The following is a 24,203-nucleotide window of genomic DNA, read 5'->3' as shown; positions in this document are numbered from 1 at the left end:
CATAATGTATTTATTTATTTATTATTAAACAAAACAATCCCTGTCAGTTCCATGCCGTTTTCAACAGCTATCAAGAAGAGAGGTCACGTCATGGATTTTTGTGAATGTTTCTTCTTCTACATATGCATAAGTTTAGTCATCTAGTTCATATGATATTCAGCTTTATTGTCAATGCACACATTAAATACCAGTAGTCTAAAACTAAATGCCGTTTTACCCAGTGGTGCAAATAACTGACATGTCCAAAAGGGCCTTCATGAAATGCGTTGCTAGACTGTTCATACACATTTCAACGGGCCAAGTTGAAGAGCTACGTAAGGGATAATGTATAGAACGCCGGTCATTGTCGGGAGATAGGTCCCGACAGGGCGAACCGGACTTGTCTTGTTCCGCCCTGAAGGGACCTATCTCCCGACAATGACCGGCGTTCTATACATTATCCCGCTTATTACACGGCTACTTACCAAAACGACAAAATAAACTCCCCACGATATGACTCTTTAGCCTACATAGCCTAGGCTATTTGTTACCGTTTCATCATGGCTTTTGCTGAGAAACAAATAGTTCACAACAACTCACGCTGAACTTGAATCAAACATTCTTTAGAACACAGCTGATCAACCGTCTGCTTTCACTTTTGAATGAAGTTCCAATCCTTGCGTAGTGATATGAAAGAATTGACTTAGAAGCACAAAGCCAATTTTCCTTGACAGCGGTCTGTTATACTTAGCAACGGTCTGTTATTCAGAATTAGCAGACCGCCGAACGTTGGGAAGGCCCATTCAAGTGAATGGAGCATTCTGCAGCACTATGAAGAGCCGTGTAAAAATGTCCGTTATTGTTTGTGCAAATAATATGCCGATTCATGTTCCCTTGCATTTTGCAACTATGAGGTCCATGGTTAGTCTGGCTTTCGCCAGACCAAGCTCAATCTTTTAAGAAACCGAAAAGGAATCGCCGGCAGATCAGTCCATGGTAGGCGCCCGATAGAAATATTGTTTAATTTTGCGATTGAGATATCCACGCACTGGCGCCCCCCCCCCTGCGACGTGTTCGCCCCCGGTTTCAGAGCTATTGCATTAAATGCAAAAATGCAAAGAGGGAGTTATGACAAAACCGTGACTGTTAACAAACTATAAGCTATATAAGGTAGGCCCTATGCTAGGCCAATTACCAGTGTTGCCACAGTTACCTTGAAAAAGTAATCTGATTACTGATTACTGATTACTCCTTTAAAAAGTAACTTAGTTACTTTACTGATTACTTGATTTTAAAAGTAACTATGTTAGATTACAAGTTACTTTATTAGTTACTTTCAGCAGCTGCCGACAACACCCCCAACGCCTCAACATAAAAATGATAACCGGTTTTGCCAATACTCACTATACTGGAAGTGCATTTTAACAGCAATGTATAGCAGACATCCCAACCTAACCTACTTAGATACTGAAATTCAGATATTTGTTCAATAATGTCTAAGTACACCAAATAAGGAAGGCCTATTGATAGAAATTGTTATAGTAAAATATGTAGATTTTTTTTAATGTAGCCTTGGCAACTAGCCATCTTGTAGCCTATAGGCCTGAGTAATATGCAAATGAAATTACACTTGTTAAACTCACTTCAACAAGTCTTTTGCAATCATTTAACCCGCCGTGAGCAATGCTAAAGTTGCTGTTACAAACAGTGCAGTGTGCAAGATTATCATTATGTTTTAATCTTTTAAGACAATTGGGTACACTTTTGTGTAGTCTGATGTGAAATGGGTCTTAAATCTTCCTTTTTGAGCGGCACTGACGCTGCCATGACGCTTCTGTTCCTAGATACACTGACTGAACTGATTAATTATGTTTGGGAGAAAAGATAAGCACTTACACTGAAAACGGATTGGTTGATTTAGCAAAACAGACCAGGATGCTCTCTGTCTTGGATGCGCTTCAGGCACAAACGCACCACTCCTCTCTCTCTCCCTCTCCGTTGTGTGCGCATTAAGCTATGCACACGCGATTTGAATCAAAGATTCTAGAATCTTTGATTTGAAGTCCGGTCTGGCTTGCGTGCTCTTGTTCGCTAGGTTCCGGGAGATTTTATGTAATTTGCGGGCGTCAGGAAGCCGCTATCAATATGTGGGAGACTCCCAAAACTTCGGGAGACTTGGGATGTCTAGCTAGACAGCACTTTGTCGCCAGCACAGAATGTACAATGTACCTTAATGTTGTCATGTTTAGCTGACACAAACTCAAAGTAATGACTGATGAAATGTGCATCTGTCTCTCTCCCTCTATTGTTGTTTTCGTTTGTGTCGCTGAATTGTCCTCATGCTGAAAACGTGAGCATAGCCTACATGACATTAATCCCCAAGACAAGAAGAAAGCAAAGAATATATCTTTTTATTAAGGAAAATGACAAAAATAGTAACGCACAGTAACTTAGATAAGTAACTTTAATCTGATTACTGGTTTGTAAATAGTAGCGCGTTAGATTACTCGTTACTGAAAAAAGTGGTAAAAATAGACTAACGCGTTACTAAGTAACGCGTTACTGGCATCACTGCCAATTACACAACATAAATTGTCACTAGGCTATGCTGGCGACCCAAATAAAATCTCCTTTGGGAACCAATGGCTTACAGTATCAAGCGGACTTAAGCTGCCACCTCTTGGCGAAAAGTTAATAGTTTTGCATATCGTAATACATTTTACGCAGCTGTGTGAATCACGGAAAGCGACACTTCTAAATGGAACCCAACCCACTGTACAGTAGCTCAAGGTCTGTGGCTAAAGCAGCCATAATGAAAGCGTCATTGTTTGGATACTTCACACACACGTGTTTTTTAATCGCATACTACTACTACTACCAAGCTGGAATCAAAGCACATCCCTCTCACACCCTAAACACGCACTTCGAACAAACAAAAAACGTCTCAGTCTCACGGTATAGCCATAGGCAAAACTGTATTGGACCGGTGTAACGTTGGTACTAAATCATCCATCGCAAAGAATGATTTTTGTAGCACGTGCAACAAAAATGTGTAGGTACAGCCCTGCCCTGGATAAGTTACATCTCTCAACGTGCGCTCTAAAACATTTGGTTTAAATGGAGATGTAGATCACGGGTGCGTTAATAAATCTACATTGCGGCGAGTTGACACAAATGATTCACTTTGACGAATTTATGATTCAGTCCTAGTTGCTTTACTTTGAGCCATGCTCTTCCTTACTTGAATCACCTTTGAAAATAGAGGATTGAAGTAGCCTATATGGGTGTTTGGGAATGAACGTTGACTCAGATGCTTTTTGAGACTTTGAGCTAAATGTCCCAGCCCGGTGTTTAGGATGCCTCATAGACAGGTTATCTTTCAGGTAGCCTATATATTTTCCATTAGAAAACCACGAACGTGTTGTGGCTAACTAGCTCCTGTTAGTAGCCTAGGTTATGGTCATAAGCAAATGAGATGACAGTCGAATGATGCAATTAGTGCTGTTATCAATTTTCTTGGTAGCCTATAACCGCATGGTTTTCTACAAATACATCAATAATCAAATTGGCCTCTATCACTCAACCAATGCTAACGGTAACATTATTTTACCTACTCTAGGCTATTGGTATAATTTAAGATTAACGTAGCCTACCTGCAGTAAAAACCAAGCATGTCCGATAAACATTCTCAGATTTATTTCGGCTTCAAGAAGAAATGGGAATTACATGTCATGCAGAAATCATCCTACCCTTATTAGACGTTCTCTGTGGTAAACTACAGTCTTGTCCCTGTAGGAAGCGTAGTGTCTTTCCAACCCACTTTAGATTAACTTCCAACAAAATTACGTCTCACTGCAACAATGCGCCATCTGGTGGACAAACGACTACGTGACTCCAATACTGGAAATGCAGCCAAATTATTATGATGAATATTTGGTTTTCCTTTAATCCTACTGAATTTGTAATTATGAATCGCCCGTTGTAATTGCCGATACTGATGGTATGTGCGTGCCTGTGTGTGTGTGCGTGTATATGTGTGCACCACCATCTACAGGCCAATGAGTGTACAGTCACTAAATGTACACATAACTTAATTCTTTTAGACCCCCCCATGGATGAAATTCTACGAAACTTGGCATACCCCCAGAGAATGTCAGGTTAATCATACACATAACATTTGGTGCAGTTCTGAACATCTTTACTGAAGAGAGGGGCGATTAAAGCAGAATGATATTGCATTTTCATTTTTTACCTGGGGGGTGCAAATCACAAATGAGTGATTATGGGCTAGGTTGATGTGGGCCCTTGAGACCAACATACCATAACATTTCTTCATCCTCGGTGCCAAGGTTCAGGTAGTTATTTAGGAAAAACTGAATTTTTGGGGTTTCGGGGGGCCCAGCGCGGGGGGGGGAGTGGCCCCTGGGGACCAGACGAAATTTTTCCGTTAAAGTCTAGTGGGGCTACATACCCACCAAATTTCATGTGCCCCGGTGGTTCGGTGTCCCAGGTATCGTTGACCAAAAATTCAGGAAGTAGATGACCAAAAAAAAAAAAAAAAAAAAAACTTTGACAATCCCTATATGACCGCTTCGCGGCGGTCATAATGATAACCATATGGTAGTAGGCAGACAATCTGTTTTGTTTTGCGAGCAAAATACATTTAGCAAATAGTATATAAATGGAATAAAGCTCCTTAAAAATTAGCACTGAGGTCTGATTTGAATGACAGCTAGCTGAACCAATAAGACAACATAATTACCATTAGAATTAACTTAGCTTGTCTGTTAGCCTGGTCGGGACCAGGCAAGGTGCAGACAGAGAATAAATTCCCATGGTAATTTAGAGAATAAATTCCCATGGTAACTTATGTGCCATCTCTTTTGTGAAACCAAGTTTAGGCTACATGTAAATTCATCCAGGATAACCAAAAAATCCCAGCTTAATCCCATATCTAGGTTTTGTGAAATACCCCTCAGATGTGAACTTTAAAAAATAAATCCTTCCTTCTTTTGACTATCCACCATTAATATCCACTGAAAGAAAACATATTGATGATGTATCCATTTTGCTTTTGCAGTTTTCCCCCGGATCTGCTTTTAGTGTATATTCTAACTCACTCATCAGTGGCTTTGGATAACACTACTGACCGTAACGGGAACCCTCTTGTTGGCCGGAGAAGAATGCTGCTTCTTGGGGTCAGGTGTGAGAGTTCTGCGCCTGACAGACCTACTGAGCCGGTTCACAGAGCTCCTCAGGAACCTGTTGCCATCTGACTGGCTAGCGTTGCATGTAAATGGGGGTCCCATCCTGTTCCTAGAGTTGGACTCTTCTGGGGGTGTAGGGTCTGCGGCTCTGGTTGGAGAGGGAGTCAAGAGACTGGGGGCTGGGGCTCGAGACCTTGATTGTGCCTCTGGCTTAGAGAGGGCAGTACGCAGGCTGCCATCATCAGCACTGGTTCGTCTCTGGGTGCCAAGAGGGATAATGTCCTTCACTGATGGGAGGAGAAAGATAAATAGAAATATACTTCCCCCGCTCCAATACAATTTCAATTGTACTGAAGTTCATACAGAAAATTCAAAGAAGAAAATAATTATGTTTTTTATTACACAGTCCAATTTCCATGTCAATTCAGAATTGCATAACAAAAAGACTCAGGCAGCTTTGGAAAAGATTAAGCTTAGGGTTGGGCTGGTCCTCGTGTTCATTGAATGTTCATTGAATTATGTCAGGTTTCATCCAGCCCCATCTCATCTCTGAATTGCGAAACTGAGCCAGCAGGTAGAGCTAAAGGAACACTCTGGCCACTTTTCTCACAGATCTGTTTCTCGAGGTCACGGAGTAGTGTCGGTACGACAAAAAAAGAAAAATCAGTGCTATCAGTGCTTGCCAGGCGTGCTACACTTTGGGGACATTTTTAAAATCATGTAGGCTTTGGGCCAATCTCAATTCTCTGTTTTACCCCTTCCCCTATCCCTTCATCTTACCCCTAGCCCTTGTCCCTCGAAACCGAGTGGCAAGACATAGGGGTGAAGAATATTCCCCTTGGAAATGAGATACCACTAGCCAACCATAAGGGAGAGCTGGATGATTGAAACACTTGAATTAACGTAATTTACAGAGATCGTACCACACTGAAAGCTAATATTTTGTCACTAGCAACCTGTCTTCTGTCAAATAGGCTATAATTGCATTTTCAGCTCGGAATAAAACCGTTCAGGAATTTTTTCAACAACAGCTGAACGTGCCTATGTTCGTTCGCAGCCTACCTTCTGGTCCGGGTGAATGAAACAGGGATGGGGGACAAAATAAACATGCAGTTTGCTATGTAAACATCCCACAACTCCTTTGATATTTTACAATAATATCCAAATGGTCGTTACTTGACATCAGAAGCAATCGCTACCTGTAATAGCCTATGCAGCATTCATATCAGACGAGCGGTAAAAAAGTTCAGCGAATTTAGCTGCTGTTGGACTTTACATTTCTGACATGGTATGCTGCCAATTCGCGGGGTAGACATGGAAATATGTAAAATGCAAGACATTCGCGCAAATAATGATGTGCTGTTAACCAGGGTTGCCAACTCTCACGCATCTGGCGTGACACTCACGCTTTCAGCACCAATCTCACGCTCTCACGCACACGCAAGAAATGTCACGCCAAATCCATTCTTTTTTTTGCAATCCGTTCATTTGTTGTTGATGACTAGACTAGACCACAGCATTGTTTCTAAATGACAGGATACGAGTTTAAGGCATACATATGTCTAGACCAACAGCAGGTAGGTCTAATATCCGCCTACAACGTTCTCAGCAGTTTTCTCTGATTGTTGATTGCTGACTAGGCTACTAGGCTATTTTAATCCGGTCCGCGACACCTTCACGGAACACGCTGCTATTTAGACTCAACACACAAAGTGTGGCCACCCATTCTTTTCTAGGAACTACTCGCGAAGTAGCCTCACAGACATCACATGAAATAACTTTTTCTTATCTTTTATAAGGTGCTATAGCCGCTGTTTGCTGCGATAAACGGTTCGCGAGAAAATTAACTTTCAAGAAATAATTATGTTAGGCTATAGCTCTGCGCTCATTTCAATTCATATAGGTGGAATATCTCACAAACTTTTCGTTCCACACATGACAAACCGTAAACCAGAATAAACAGCAGACCTTACCGAACACAAAGGTGTAATGCAATCCCTGTACAATAAGCCGTTCCAGAGTAATCCGGTTTTGAAATGGTAGCAAATTTCTATATCGTCTCCAATTTTGGGCTTTAAGTGTCTTAAAACTGAGCTGTGCTTAAATACATACATATGTGTAAATATTAAAATCAGAGGATATACAGCTCATGGCTAAGAGTTTGTCGATGTAGCCATAATGATTTGTTTTCATAAAATGCTAAGCATGCATGTATTTAAGTGTCTTAAAAAAGTGTGCTTATATTGGTCAATGCATAATTTCATAACAGGCCAAATAGAAAATAAATGTTAGCCTAGACATAATATTAAAATCAGATGATGTAGGATAGTATAGAGTTAGATAAAGTTGGATGGCTCCAGAACTCACACCAGTGGATTGGTCTTAAAGGAGCCACATCACTTTTATGACACTATAGCTCCCGATCTTACTTGGTTTTAAGGGGTATCTACCCCTTGCCCTTATTCCTACCCCTCGATCGAAATGAGAATTGACATAGCCCTTCGTCTCACGTGCACGCGCAAAACTAAGGGGAAGCGGAAGGGGTAGGGGTAAAATAGAGAATTGAGATTGACCCTTTGTGTACAGTGTCACCACCAGAAAAGAACAGGGGTGACCATTGCAAATGGCCATTGCAAATCTTGGGGTGGCACACCAAAACTGGAGGGGGGGGGGGGGCTACCCAATGTAGTACATCACATTTATTAGTCCTTTGAGGCCTCAGCCATTTTCAGTGTTATTTTACTATTGGGTCATTCCACGCCAACTCAGTGTACACCATGTACATGACACCACTCAGATTTTGCTGAAAAGTGGTGAAAATATCCCATATGTTACCAAACAAAGAAATCTGAAGTTTCAGGTCAATATCTCAAACGGTTTGCCTATGGCGTCCATTTCAATTTCGGGTGCCACGGCCCTAATTGACACATTGGAATTTCACATTTCATCTTTTGCCATTTTTGGGAGCCCATAACGTCTGTTCTAATAGTGGTAGAAGGCTGGAAACTGTTGTGGTAGTTCATTGTAGCCTGTACTACACAATTCTTGAGGCAGAATCAACATTTCTTACTGTTTGGGTGAGAGCTGGGTCACCAAAGTCCTAAAAAATTTTGACGGCATGTGTGATTTTTCCACTTTTTGGGTGGCCCTAGCACCACAATTAATGATCATATTTATTTTAAACAGGTTTATTTGTTATATGTGAGAACCTTGCTCTTGCCAAAATGAATTTGAAGGGTATGGTACCACTGGTGGGGGTTTCATGGGGGTCCAAAAACCACACAGGCAGAGGTGACTCTTTTGGAACCCCATATTTGGACCCCCAAATGACCATGTGGGCACTTGATGATCCTAATGGGATTTATGTTCTTTCTTTTAATGAAATAAAACCTTTGACTATGAAGCTCCATAATATGAATTTTATTCTTCATAATTAGGGCTGGGACAACGCGTCGACGTAATCGATGACGTAGACGCAAAATATGCGCGTCGATTCGTTAAGCATAATAGGGAGGGAAAGTGAAAACCAGCGCCCCAAGTGGTTGCATTCCTATCGAAGAGCAGCTCCAATGTTAAGTCCCATAGACCTATTTTAAAAAAAAATACTGTGAAGCCAAATCAGCGATCTTATCCACCAAAAATATTTTTCAGTGTCTATACAGTAATAATCTTCTAACTGTGAAAATGTCAGACCCTATTTTGCCTTATTTAAAAAAATCAAAATTGCTCATTTTGTTTCATAAACGAACTACAAAAAAGCCACGTGACTTTACCCTTTGACATTACTCACGTAGCATGGTTTGTTTAGTAGCCTGGTTAGCATTGCCACTTAACACTTACTGCCAGCTCTTCATGTGAGTAGAAGCACAACACCAGTTATCCAGACATAAAGAGGTTATCACCACGCGGTTTACATCACCTTCCGTTATTACAAAAATATGTAAGCCAGTTAAGCAAATTGCCGTATTGATCAATTAGAGATTAAGCGCCCAAACCTGTGACGTCACATGCAACTGTAGTTTGTTATCACCATGTTACGACAAAAACTCAAAACAATTCAACTGATCCTAAAAATAAGGTATGACCACTTGAAGCAATAGAGGTGACCCCAGTGCCTAACATATGGAAGGCATTAAATTAAGATCCCAATGTGCACCGAGATATATTTTTTCTAAAAAAATATCCTATCCCCTCCGCTAAACTCTAGGAACGCAACCACTAGATGGCGATGAGATTACTTTCCCTCCCTGTTGTGTTGCGCTAAATATTGTTAATTTTACACCTTCTGTGTTTCCCATACGTTGACTAATCTGTGGCTGGGGGCCACGAAATCATTGAGCTGTGCTTTTCACGCACGCAGCCTTTCCTTGCCCCAGCCACTCTCTCTTGTAACGAGCCCGCTGCCCCTCCTCTGCATGTGCATTTAACAAAATATTCACGATTGTTGTTGCCACATAGAAGCATTGCATAGAACACGGCGGGCTAAATTGCTATTAAATCCGCTTAGCATCATGACCATGCTGCGCAAATTTGTTCAAAACTGCTGCATTAAAGGTAACTCTGCTAAGGTCTCATCATAACATACATTGAGGAGACCAAACTAAGTTAAGTTATGCAATCAAGCAGTATCTCAAAGCTAACGTTAGAATACTGTTCGGATGTCAAGTTTAGCATGCTTACTTACATCTGCTTGTCAATTTCGTTACTCAGGGCTCATTTTATTGACTCTGAATGTTTGCAAAATCCCGATGTAAATGGAAAACTTTTTTCCAAGACTCAAAAGTGTTTGTCCCAAGGAGAAGTACGAACCGTTATTTGAACTAGGTTATGAATTGCATCCACACATCAGCAGCGTTTTAACTGTGTTAATGTTAATTGCAAGGATTCCCTCACGAACGTCGTCTTAAAGTGACAGGCATTCAATTAGACCTATACACTACTGAACTGAGCTGAATGCTACCTCTGACTAAGAATGCATTACTTTGCACTTGTCTAGTCTTTTATTTTGGCAATAAACATATATTCCAATGTTAAGGATGGCAAACAAGTAAATACTGAGACTGTCACGGATTAACCCCTTATCCCCTATGCTTATCCCCCATGAGAGACCCGCCATCAAACTTCAAAATTGATATAAAGCAATGATGCGATCGTGTTCCACTGATCGTTTTGGCCGAGGCGTAACGTCTCTCCAGTTCGTACGATTCCTCGTGTTTTTTTTTATATCTTCTGCACTAACAAAGAATAATGTAATGTTCTTAATGTTTTCTGCAAGTCGCTTTTTTGCAACTGTGCATGGGAAAAGCCCATGTGATGGAATCGGCGGAACTCTCGCAACTTGCAGCACGAGCAAGTCTGCAGGCCACTGATGCAAACCATATTCTGACACCAATGGAGATGTTTCAATGGGCAAAAGAAAACATTAAGAACATTACATTCTTCTTTGTTAGTGCAGAAAATATTAAAAAACATGAGGAAACATACAAATTGGAGAGACGTTGCGCCTCGGCCAAAACGATCATTGGAACACAATCGCATCATTGCTTTATACCAATTTCCAAAAATAAGATACGGATGAAAATAATCACAGGATACAGTACTCACAGATGTCGATGCAGGACAACAATCGGATTCAGAACACTTGGATACAGAACACCCAGAGGCAGAACACTCGCAGTCAGATCAGCCACAAAACTCAATTTTCCAGCAAGGAAAATACATTGCCTGTATCTATGATGATGACTGGTTCATTGGAAACATTGTTAAACGTTCAGATGAACATGGTGACGTTTTTGTAAAATTCATGAAGTGTGTCAACAACATCCTCACATGGCCATCAAACCAAAGACAGATCCCCTGTTGGGTGCCATTCCAACATATCATTTGTTGTGTCTGTGTGCCAGACATCTATGGACGAAGTGCTCGCCAATACAAACTTGGCCAAAAGGACCATGACAAAATTATGCCACTGCTTCCACAATTTCTTGGATAATAGTTAGACACTATTCAATTTAATTTTCAATTAAATTTTATTTGGAGAGTGACGGGGGCAAGGAAAAACTCCCTTTTATTTGTAGTGTTCTTACACTATGTAATATTCTTGTTATTTAGTTCTTTAAAAGTTTGATGGCGGGTCTCTTTCATGGGGGATAAGGGGTTAATCCGTGACAGTGTCAGTATTTAATTGTTTGCCATCACTGAGCATAATACTTTTTTCCACTATTTTCATGCTTTATCATCACTAAATTCTCCCTGATCTACATTCCAGACTTCTGGAAACAATGTCCAAAATGGTGCATTATGAAAAATAAAATTCATATTATGGAGCTTCATAGTCAAAAAATGTATTTCATTAATAAAAGAAAGAACAAATATGTATCTTTATCTGGTATAAATCCTATTAGGATCATCAAGTGCCCACATGGTCATTTTGGGGTCCAAATATGGGGTTCCAAAAGAGTCACCTCTGCCGGAGGTTTTTGGACACATAAAACCCCCACCAGTGGTACCATACCCTTCAAATTCATTTTGGCAAGAGCAAGGTTCCCACATATAACAAATAATCCTGTTTAGAATAAATATGATCATTAATTGTGGTGCTAGGGCCACCCAAAAAGTGAAAAATCACACATGCCGTCAACATTTTTTACAGACATTATGGGCTTCCAAAAATGGCAAAAGATGAAATGTGAAATTCCAATGTACACTTTTATTGATATTACCTGAAAACGCAATTAAATAACATGACTTATCAGTGTTTTCAAAAATGGATTTATAGTGTACCAACTTTTGATTCTTTGATTGGGAAAGCAAGTTCATTATTTTGGACTGCTGTTACATTAGAATTCCAGCCCAAACTTGGATAACATGTAGAAATTTGCTGCAACTTCAAAAAGCACTGTAGCTGCCTGGCTGCTCTAGCTGTTACTGTAGCAACTCGAGCTGGGTAACGCAGATCTTTTTCGTACCGTCAGTGATTGTGACCTCAAAAAACAGAGATCTATGTTCTCCTTTAAGGGTGAGCAATAAAAGCTGAAGAAAGTATTTTTTAAAGTGGGTTTGTGCAAAGCAGAGTGAACTGCAAGACTGCGTGTAGAAAGTTGGAACTAGCAGTGCAGCGCAGCATAGAAAAATAGTATGTTGTACATACAAAAACTTAACTAGGTGCTTCCCACAACTCTTACCCATAGAAATGATGTGCTGTTTGAGGCTACTGGTGATTCTAGACTTGTGGGCATGTAAAGAGTGATTATCAGTGTCAGCCATCTAGATACAATGTTCATGTTAGAGAATTTACTGACACAGTTCCGTCACCTTTATTTTCACTTCACCTTCACTTTCATTTTTTTTTTCTTCAATAATTAAGAAAATAGTACATACCTGTTGCAGGGATTCATAACAGAGATGTCAAAATCTGTAGGAATATGGCAAAAAAAATTAACACCCTACTCAGGCTCATCTGGTAAATGCACAAATGACATAAAGGTGACAATAGTGTCACACAAATGACATAAAGGTGACAATAGTGGCACAAAAGAACAAGTTGACTACTTTTAGGCCTATAGCCAGCTGTTCAGTAGAGTGGCTCCTCAGACTGACAGATTTTGAGTATGGGTTGTGTATATCAACTTCAGTTCCATTAATTTTTAAACTGAGGTTTGATTTGCCTTGAAGCAACATGAACTAGTTCACTGGGGACTATTGGACTCTAATGGTTCAAAAACTCGACTCTGTTTAGGGCGTGACTCCAACAAACTAAGTCAAAAGATCACTCAAAACTTTGACCATCGTTTGGTAGTCGGAGGTTCGGGAAGATTGGGCTGGTATGTGGGCGTGACGAAATAAAGTGGCGAAATGTTCACGAGAAGCCGAGGAGTAGAGGAAACTACTTTATTGTCTACTGTGTAAATGAAACTTTAACAGTGTAACGAACACAATACCCACACTAACTTCATTGGGTAGCAATTGCTTACCGCCAAAACCAGACGCACTAGCTAAATTAATTCCTCTTATTAATTATTCTTAGTGCGCGCCAACCACCAGTCACAGTGAGAAACATTAGAACACCTTATATTAGCTTAGAACATTAATGTTTTGGTGGCAGTGCTACCACACGCTATGTTTATATGAAAACATGGGGAAAGCAGCAAGCATTACATCGTGCAGCTATTGTGCAATTAAGGTTATTTTCATCTTAACCCTATCACTTTACGTACGGAAAACGGCACACAAGACACAGCACTGCAACAAAATATGTATGGGTTAACAGAACTACTGATTGGCAGGCTAGCTAGCATAAGTTGAGTTTGCAAACACACTTGGAAATGCGTTGTTCGCTTCCCTCTGACTAGGATTCGTAGTCCTCGGGAATATGCGAAAAGTCTATATATTGCCACTCTTTAATGTATGGCTAATTTATCAGCAATTAACACTACATACCTTTCTATGTGAAACTTTCGTATTTGAAATTCTCTGGTTTTATCCATAGACAGTAAAATGTTTTATCAAAGCCGCCATTTTCATAGAAGGAGGAGTTTGAACGCGGAAGTTAACCCTTTGCAGACCGCGCCGAACATTCCATTTTTTCATACTCGATGGCCTTATGGCACAAAAAGGCTTATTGTGTGATTATGCTACATGACAGAGATATAATTTACCCACCATTATAATCAGGAGAAATAGCCCTTTCAAATGGTATAAAATATAATTAATAATTTTGAGGAGAACAAACATATTATTTTAAAAATATCTTTAAAATTCAACCCCAAAAAACACAAAACTATCAGTTTGTCAAGATTAATCTCATTTTCCCCCCAATTTCTGTTGTAGATAGAGAAAAACTTAGAGTGTATGGGAGATTCACAATTTTGTCCTCTACTCAGTGATGAAAACAGAATCAATGTATCACCTTTTGTTCAAAAGTTATGATACATTTATTAGACCTTTGCCGACGGCACAAAACATTCCGTTTTTTCATACTTGATGCCCTTGTGAGACAAAAAGGCTTATTGTGTGGCCATGCTACATGGCAGAGATAAGATATACCCACCATTGTAATCAGGAGAACTAGCCCTTTAAAATGGCACATATCATAGTTAATAAGTTTGAGGGTAACACACATTGTTTTTAAACAATACCTTCAAAATTCAACATCAAAAAACACGAAAATATCAATTTGTCAAGATGAATCTTACTTTTCACCTAATGTCTATTGTAGATATAGTGTGTGAAAGATAGACAGTGTTGTGTTCTCCTCAGTGAAAGAAACAGAATCAATGTATCACCTTTGGTTCAGAAGTTATGATTAATTTACTCATAACTGCAAGTCGCAGTAACAGGTAGAATTTTTAAAGAGTAGGATGTTTTCCTTTCCTGGTTTGACATCTGACCAAAAATACACAGATATAATGGTCATGTAACAAATATAAGATGTTTTACCATAAAAACAAGATGCATAGCTAAATATAGGATGTCTTACTGTACTCTGAGGAGGCAAAATCAATTGTGGGGAGGAAAGATAAAGGCTAAAATAAAGACTAGGCAGATGGTAACTGCTTCTCCGTGTGCTTCATTCTACTATGAAAACAAGAATAAGAGACACTGGCACATGTGTTAGGTTTACGAAAGAGGAAATAAATCATTTTATTTAGATAAGTCTTTAACAATTTCATTAAATAATCAGGAACAACAACTTCAGGTAAATAACATAAACATATGTTTACAAACTACAAGACAACAGTATAACAAAGATCAACAAAATACTTTAACATGATGAACAAAAAGCATCAATTCATATTATAGCATAACAAAGCATCAATTTACATTCACAAATATAAACAATTAAAACATTAGAAGAAATTCAATACATTTAACAACCATACAGCATTTAATTTGATACAATATATAATTATCGATATCATTTGCCCTACACATAAGGTGATACACTAATGCCGCATTCACACCAGATCTGTGGTGTGTGTGTGTGTTGTCACAGCTGTGGTGTGTGTGTGTGTGTGTCCATCTAAGCCTAGCAGACGATGAGGTGTAAATGCTACTGGAGTTGGTGTCCCTGTCTGTGTTAGAAGGATAGGCAAAGTGTATGCTTTCTACCTGACATGGGACTTGACCAAGCTCAAAATAAAGAAATTGTCAAAATTAGAAATTGAATTACAAATCTAAGCAAACTTCCTGAATTTCCCCTTGAGGATCAATAAAGTGTCTATCTATCTATCTATCTATCTATCTAAACTATAATCACTATAATCCCTGTCATTATTGTTATTATCACAACCAGAAATGTGCATACGCCCAGTTGGGCGAACACACACACACACACACACAAACATGCTTACCCAGCTGAGGATGACGGGAGATTACTCTCCTCCTCTAGCAAATCATTGTCTTCCTCTTCATCCAGAAACTACCCATCCATGTCCCATGTCCATGCCATTGTGGTCCTTGGGGTCATGTTTGCCATCAGCAGTCGGCTGCTTTCACCTCAGTTGCACGTACTTCTCTCCCTCCATCTAAAATAACAAAAAATCACAGGTCTGATAGTGAATAGGTTGTTTAGTTTTATTTTACATTACTTCCACATAATCTTAATCACCACCAACCATGACTCTTTTCACTAAAAGTATTTTTGTCACTGGAGGACTCCAATATTGCTTGGAGAGGTAACATTAGTCTCAGAGCTCACTATAAGTGTTATTGCCTTGGTTAAACCATACATAGCATACCAGCTTACAAGCAAACATTGATTCATGAACATGAGTCAGGAGATATGACAGAAAACATCTAAACAGCGTATGCATACACATACACACCGTGCATAGGCTACTACAGTTGCGTAAAGACAAATTACCCCCATAAAATTGTGTCGACGTGTAGGCTTGGGTGTAGCTGCTATGAGCTCCCATCATAGTTAGCCACCCAAAAACCTCATAATCGTAGCAGCCAACCTTACAGCCTAAAAGTTAAACAATACTAAGACACATTTCTAACAAATCTTCAGTCATGTATTGATGAAAACAGCAGTCAATGAATAAAATCCTTACACCATCGGTGATCAACACAGTCTTCACGTCGGTAGCATAACATTAACGTTGTCATTCATGTCAGATGTTTCTATCTAAGTAAGCTAAGCAACTTGGCTACAAACAACTGTAAATTGTGTTATACATATTACGAAGGAATGAAAGGTTTATTTGACAATAAAATACCGATTAGGTGTACTTGACATGAAGTTGCCAGTCATGAAGCACGGGAGTGAACTTTATCGCGACTACGCGTCAAGGACATGTTGCAGCCTCTCCTGATGCTAACGTTACCTAACTTAGCTAGTTTTCTGTATCATCAGATGACAAGCAAGCAACATCGTTCAAAATACAACAAATCGTTAAAGTTTCAGTCCTAGTAGGTCTGTAATCTTGGTTGACATATAGTAACCCCCCAAAAATAATTGAAAATAATGAGTTTACTAAAGATTACGGTGTGCTAAAATACAAGCTGTCATATCAGCTGAAGTGAACACACACACGCATTATGTTACGGCCATGCATACAAGGTGTAATTACCAGCAAAAATAACTTTTAAAAACGATTTTGAAGTAATAACATGGATAACAAGTAGTAATAACATAAAAAGACTTGTTTTTACCTCAGATGATCCAGTAGTTTCTCCTTTAGACGACGTGAAGATCAACGATGCATAGTGCTTCCTGCTGTTTTTCCTCTAGTGGAGGGAGACGTCAACTCTTGATTTTTCCTTCACGTAGTAAAAGTAATTCGCGCCACAAATCCCTTAACCAATCATATCGCCAGAAAGCCTATGATGTGACGTTTTTGAGGAAGTTTTCATTGATAAAATTGGTTGGGGTATGGCAGAGTTATTAGACTGAACGTCATCGGTACTGGGGTACCGAAATTAGAACGTGCGGTCTGCAAAGGGTTAAACAACCCACCAGAGAATGGCATGTTGGTCATTGCAGTCAACGGCTGTGTCCCCTGCTCAATTAAAGGTACTATAAGCGATGTAACGCGGTTTCTAAGCTAAAACATTTTTGTCACATACAGCTAACATCACCTCACCATCCGCTAGCTGCCTGTGCCCCGAATACACTATATATATAAAACACGTGGTCTCCGTGGACAGCCTAGGCTCAAAAAATGGCCACAAAACAACTTGGGCCAACCTTGCCCATAAAAACATAAACTGTTCCAGCAAATCACCGACGATATGCACGTTTGGAAGAGATTATCTCGTTTCGTTTGAACGTCAACAGAAGTGACGTTACCCTGCATGCTTATAGTAGGCCTAGGCCTACCTTTAATATAAAGCAATACAGCACATACGAAAAATAACTTTAATAGCCTAATCCTATAAGAATTCTATGGTGTATAATAGGCTAATGTGATGTTCTGTAATACCTCTATAATATCCTTAGTAGTGTTTCTAGTCTTAGGCTACTTCTGAAGTAGGCTATGTCAAAATACTATTATTCCTACGAGATTACTATAATATTTTGTCCCAAAATACGACAAGATTCCTATAGATTCCCTGTCTGTCCAGAAGTACCTTATAACCACAGGCTACAGGTGCTGTCTTATGTTTATTGTGTCCACTCAGCTGTTACATGTGGCCCAAAATGATGTCTTGTCATGTGTGCCAGAAGATGTTTGAAATGCCATTTTCTCCCATTGCTGATAGCTTGCCTATAGGGCCTATGCCTATTTAATCTTTAATATTTTGAGTGGGCTGCTTAAGGGTATTGTTGCACAAGCAAAGATTTTGTTGTCCTCATCACAGATGCATTTCATCATTGCACTAGTCATGATGCGTTTAAACTTATGGCAATTGTAGGCCTAAAGCAAATGAGAGGCTGTAAAGGTCTGTGTGCGCAGGATCGTGAGGGGAAAGGAAATGGGATCACTGACCTTTGCAGCCAATTTCCCTAGTGTTCAAACAGCAGCATGAAAGCCAGGTCTGTTTCTGAAGTCCTGTGCAAAATGTCAATTGCAACTTATCCCACCTGCGTAGTGACTTATCTGAAAGTGGACTCCCTCATTTTTGTGATGGCTTTTAAGTGGCTGTTCTCTGGTCATTTTTTCCTTTTTGAGGAGAATTTCCTCATAATTTTGTTTTACTACATTATCATACAGTAAGACTACATTAGCCTAAAAACAAAATTGAATCAACGTTGATGATATGGAAAATTTTCATCCATTTTATCTGTTTCTTGGTGTCTTTGTGGAGAGGGTTGGAAATTGATTTGGGGAATTTCCTGGTCTCCCATAGGTGATTTTCACCGTATCTGAAACATTATTTTAATCTCACCCATGATCTTTATTGCATGTGTAAACAGCCACCAGTGTTTCATCATGATAGTCACTGCTACATTAACCGTAAGAATGACACTGCATTTTTTGGTGATGACAACGACTGTGGCTCTATTGCTTGACCCTGAAACACTACCGCCCCTGCGCACACACACACACACACACTGTCTGTCGAGATTGGCTGTAGCCTGGCATGCACACCGCTTAGCTCAGGGGGAATTCCTAGTTCCTCTACTGTTTAGGAAGTGGTTTTTTTTTTCTTTTCCCCTTTTTTGTTTTATGGGAATCCAGGGCAGAACCAGTTAGATGTTTTCCTCAGAAACCCTGTGTATTGATTCATAGTGAGGGGGCGTGAGGTTCCCTCCCACTGTTTCCTCCTTACTGGGAAGTGACTGTCTGACTTACCGTATGAAATAGCATGAGCCACACAGACAGACTCAGAGAGAGAGAGAGAGAGAGAGAGAGAGAGAGAGAGAGAGGGACGGTGTGAGAGATTAGTATTTAAGAACCCATCCGAAAGGGCTTTTCTATTCAGGACTGTGGTGACCAGGACTGAATGCTGTTAAGGAATTTGGATATGGACCAGCTTGCTTTGACTATCTGACTATCCAATGACATAGAGCGAACATGCTCTATGTCATTGGAATGAATGGTAAATGTCAAGTGTTAGAACCTACAGCTGGGAGAACTCACGATTTGCTGAATACAGGTGAGTGTTGGAAGACATGTGTTGTTTACTGAAATGGCTGCACTTCAGAAGGAAAAACACCTTCAGGAAGTTTTCATTCCATTGGCAAAAATGTGATAAGCATAGCTCGTTAAGAAATAGCATTCAGCATTTTATGCTGTTTCTTGAAAATTGTGAAATTATTTATTATTATTTTATTTTTATTTTTTATTTTTTTTTTGGGGGGGGGGTTATGAGTTTCAATGTGTATTCCTGAATGTAATGTGTATGTGTACTCTTCAATGAAATTCATGAAAAGAAGTTAGAGTATGGGGTGCATGTGCAACAAAGTGTTGGGAAAGGTGGACATAGGCTATATCTGGACGGAAGTATAAGGGATTCCTGGGTCTACAAAGGGCAGTAGAACTGGTTCACTGCGCCTATTTAACAGGAAGCAGTTTCCTAGTCCCCAGGTGTGACGATTACAGTGGAAAACCTGAACACACAGCCATGAAAGAGAAATCCATTAGGGTTCTGTAACTTATAAACCGAGTTATAATAGACATATAGCAAACTAACTGTAAAGCGATAGCCAGGCTGTGAGTGTCTGTCTACAAGTTTGGGAAGAGCTGACGGAATATGAAAAATTCCCAAATTTTATTCTAGCCGTCTGTAAAGGATGTGAACCACTTTTTGGACATTTCATAGTAACTCTGTGTGTACAGCTCTCAAGAACTGTTGCACAATATAAAACTCATTGTCACGCTCAATTTGATGCGTCAGCACATCTTGATAGTCTGATCCAGTGCTTACATGTCAAACTCTGGTCACTCTGGCATGCTTAACATACCTACCCAGGGATCTTGGCACATCACCACAGCAGAGTACACTTCACAAAATAATACATTTCATAGGATGTGTATTGTATATACAAAGTAAGTTACTGCGAATATATGACTGTATGCTTCTCTTAGCCGTGACCTCAGGGCCTGGAGATGGAGACAGCAGCTGGAGTCTGACTCACTGCATCAGCCAGTCTGATGGCCTCATAGACAATGTGTCAAAATCAACCTCCACATTTACAGTAATTTCATTTTCCTACAGGGCTGCTGTGGATGATGTTTTACCATACATGGGGGGTTACTGAAACCACTTAACTTAAGAAAGAATTGAAGTTAGCACACTAGACAAAAAACGATGTGTGCGTAATATGATATCAAAGACACACAACAACGGTAAGTTTCATGAAGGTGGGAGAAGAGATTTCACAGAGGGGTGGGCGAGTAGTAGATGAGTGTCTTGTCTCGTTTGATTGTTGAGCTGTGAGAACTGAATTCCATAGATGCTGTGTTACACAAAACTCATCTATGGGCTCAGTTCTTCTGGCTCCATATTCATTAACTTCATAGCAGGAAATGACCCATGCCAACAGTTATAGCTAAATATTTAACTTATGCAACATTGAATAAATAGGCCTGCAGAAATGTCCTTCTATTTTCAGTGAATGTAAACGACTGTATTTGAAATCACTGCCAAGTTTTTATTCTTTCTAAAATGTCGGTTGTCACAACAAGGGATTTATGCACTTTTTTTCATTTTATGTGAGGTTCAATAAAAATCTATGCACTTGAAACCTGTTGATAAGAGTCATTTGTGAATTTATTTTTTAAAGATTTCCCTGTCAACTAACTGTAAATCAATACGCTTATCAGTGGACTTCAATTGATGAAATGAAAAGAATGTATTATTGTTGACATCGTGGTTTTGAGGATCAGTGTGGTGTGGAGAAGGTATTTGTGTTCTAATGGATTTATTTACCTAAGCATAGCAACTTCCTCCTTACGGTAAACCCACTAAGGATGAAATTTTCAATGATACAATTTTATTTTCCATCTTACTGTCTGCACATATAGCTCATGATATGGTAGCAATTAGAAAATGCCATACATGCTCAGCCACACCTTAAATGAGTATATCCAAACAGAGGTGAAATAGGAGTCATATGCTTCTTACGTATGATTAAAAGGCTATTCTTAGGATATTGGTGAATGACCATACCATTCTGAGAAAAACCGCACTGCCTTTTTCAAGATTACAGAAGTTTTCAGCTCAAGTTAAGCCAAGTCAAGTTTATTTATATATCGCACTTCATACACAGAGGTCATTCAATGTGCTTTACACAAACAAAAGCAAACAGTAATAACAGATAAAAGCATAGAAGGGCAAAGAATATTCAAAGAATAGTTTAAAAAGGTAAAGATCATAATTAAAAAGAAAACAAAACACAAGGTAAAATCACTTAAAAATAAAGAATAATTAAAAAGACAAAATAAGACACAATAATAATTTTTAAGATTCAGAATTTGTAACTCAGTGCAGTTAGCAGAAAGCATCTGACAACAGTTTGGTCTTAAGTCTACATTTAAAACTGGCTAAAGTTGAAGCCTTTGATGTCATCCGAGAGTTGGTTCTAGAGCTGAGCCGTATAGCAGCTAAAAGCTGCTTCACCATGTTTAGTTCTAACAGCATGTTTTACTAACAGGTTTTTCTCTTGAGACCTGAGAGGACGAGAAGGTGTGTACTTCTGAAGCATGTCTGACAGGTCCTGCTCCATTTACTGATTTAACAAGCAGTAGTGCTTTAAAGTCAATTCTGTGACTTACTGGAAGCCAATGCAGGGACTTAAAAATTGGAGTAATGTGGTCAGTTCTTTTTGTTTTTTTCTAGCTGCTGCATTTTGTATCTCAAAGAAACAGTTGATTTTAACATGCTTCCTTATAATTTCCAGAGCACATGGTGAAAATTGTTAGGTTTGTCCTGTAATGCTGATGACAAGGCCAATTGATTAGGAGTTTACATCAGTAAAGCTTATATGACGAAGATGATGATTTTCAGATTAGTGGTTGATTAGACATAGCCTATTACTCTAACTTACTGTGAATACGTGGGAGTAGGCAAATACAGCATCACCACCCACGCCCCAACCACAAATATGTCTTATCTGTTGCTCCCGGTGTGTGACTCAGGAACAAATTCCTGGGAGGCGGGATGATGAAATTCACACACTCCCACATGGATTTGGTCTACAGTATAGCAGAAGTCCAAATAAACGTTTTGACCTTAAGAAATGTGTCAACTATAAAGAATGCTAGTGGTAGAGAAGACTGGGCATGTTAACAGCATGAATAGTCTTTCTTCACTAAATGGAAAGGTGCTCTTTTTTGGGGTATAAGGCACATTTAAGGGTCTTTTTAAGGGTAATTTGTCTGAGATCAGTCACCAGGTCTGTCTGCCGTGTACAAACTCAAGGAAGATAGATGGAATATTCTGACTCTTTTTGTGGGTCAAAGGTCAGAACGTTGACTGATTACTCAGCTCCTCTTTCTTTCTCTTTCTCTTTCATTGTGTGTTCTGTCTCTGACACACTCTCTGACACACACACACACACACACACACACACACACACACACACACTTTCCTGTAAAAGGATTCAATTCAAAAGCAGTGTACTTTTTTTATTCCACTGTATCCACTCATTTCACATAATGTTTCAGCTAACATTGTGGTCTGTTTTTTTTAGATGAAAATCTGAGAAGGAAACAATGAGAAAAATAATATTTTCACAAATGTTTCTTTCTTTTATCTCTTCCATTTCCACATACTGTACATTGGATAGACCTCACCTTACTAACTAAAGTCCTGATGTTAAGTCTGTAGTGACCAGTGGCCACAAGTAAATCACTCAGTCATTATTACTTCTAACGCTTTGCTCTCTTCTTTTTCCTCTGCTTCACTATCACACTCACATTGTCTGCCTCGGGGCTCTCCATCTGACGCACCACTTTCTTTTCCACTCTGTACTCCTGTTCACCCACCCGCGGGTCCCCGTGCACCACAAATTCTCCCCCCTGGCAGCTGATGCTCACGTCAGTCCGGGGGAAAGTGCCGTACATTCGTCGCAAGTCTTCCTTGACAAAGTTCGGAAGTTCCCTGCGGGGGCCATACACCCTCTCTAGCCTCCCCCACCGGAGCTCCCCTTTCAGGGTGAAGCCCTCAGGCCAGGGTGCTGCGACAGCCTGGCTGTGGTTGGCTCTGGGGCTGGGTTTAACAGGGCCCAGTCTCTGGCTTGGTGATGGTTTCACAGAGGGCTGGGGCCATAAGAGATTGTTGTAATACCAGGGAGGAACGGACAGCGGTACTGGCATTGATCCATAGAAGAAGTGGAACTCGTTCTGGCCAGTTGTTTCTGGAGGACCGCAGTGACTTGGCACCACCAAAGTCAGAGGCAGCTGAGGAGCAGGTGGGATAGGTGGGAGGAAGTGACCGGGCCAGTGTGTGTGATCGATCCCTGAGGAGAGCATGGTGTAGTATCTGTGGTATGGACACGGGTGAAAATAATTCATGGTCTTCAGAGAAAACTTGATGTGCTGGACTGTGGAGCCACACAGGGAGATGGTAACACAACTCCTGAACTATCTCTTCATCTAAAAGAAAACCGAGCAAACATTAGGTCAAATAATGAGAAGACAATATTACAGTTCTCTTCAGAGGTGACCACAACATGACGGTGCACAGAGGGTTGAAGCGTTTAGTAATTAAGGATATTTGCTTGGAGATGTGGTGAATACACAACAAAACAAAATAGAATTCAGATAGAATTAGCACCTATCATTTCTCATGATTCCCTCTAATTGTCACATACAGTAACATTTCAAAATAGTTTCAACGGCCTACAGAAGCTGTATGTTAATATGGTTACACAAAGCAGAACTTTACATGGTCAAGATAACTTTTATAGTTCCACTATGAATGTGCAAAATAGTTTCACAACAGTTCCCTCAAGTTTATTATGGAAATAGATCCACTCACCTGCCCAGTTTTCAGGTCTAAAGAACCAAAGTTTCATATGAATAAAGTCTGTAAAGGTTTCCTAAGAAGAACGACTTGTGGTCTCTTTATGCAATGGGCCAAACTGAAGAACAACAGGATGACACAGCTTCAGTGTGTGTCTCA

The 24,203-nt window shown here is 39.8% G+C and overlaps 1 protein-coding gene across 6 annotated transcripts in view; it reads right to left on the bottom strand.

Moving 5' to 3' along the window:
- The window catches only part of slf2 (SMC5/6 complex localization factor 2), a 42,891-nt gene extending 29,177 nt beyond the window's left edge, over positions 1 to 13,714 (bottom strand). For 4 of the 6 annotated variants that reach the window (XM_076285704.1, XM_076285705.1, XM_076285707.1 and 1 more), the window contains exons 1-4: positions 13,626 to 13,714; positions 12,567 to 12,600; positions 12,371 to 12,408; positions 5,130 to 5,473 (exon numbers count right to left, since the gene is read on the bottom strand). In XM_076285704.1, coding sequence (XP_076141819.1) covers positions 5,130 to 5,473; positions 12,371 to 12,408; positions 12,567 to 12,583 — 399 coding nt within the window. In that variant the 5' untranslated portion in view covers positions 12,584 to 12,600; positions 13,626 to 13,714. Of the gene's footprint in view, positions 1 to 5,129; positions 5,474 to 12,370; positions 12,414 to 12,566; positions 12,601 to 13,625 lie in introns of those variants that run through there. The other 2 variants (XM_076285709.1, XM_076285706.1) reach the window with 2 other exon arrangements.
- Between the last annotated feature and the right edge of the window lie 10,489 nt (positions 13,715 to 24,203).

Source organism: Alosa pseudoharengus, unplaced genomic scaffold, assembly GCF_046254945.1.
Source record: "Alosa pseudoharengus isolate Yale_2024_CS ecotype anadromous, Long Island Sound unplaced genomic scaffold, YU_APseudo_1.1 YU_APseudo_1.1_scf_15, whole genome shotgun sequence".
In the NCBI taxonomy this organism is placed as follows: Eukaryota; Metazoa; Chordata; class Actinopteri; order Clupeiformes; family Clupeidae; genus Alosa; species Alosa pseudoharengus.
This window is presented reverse-complemented; position numbering and strand designations above follow the sequence as displayed.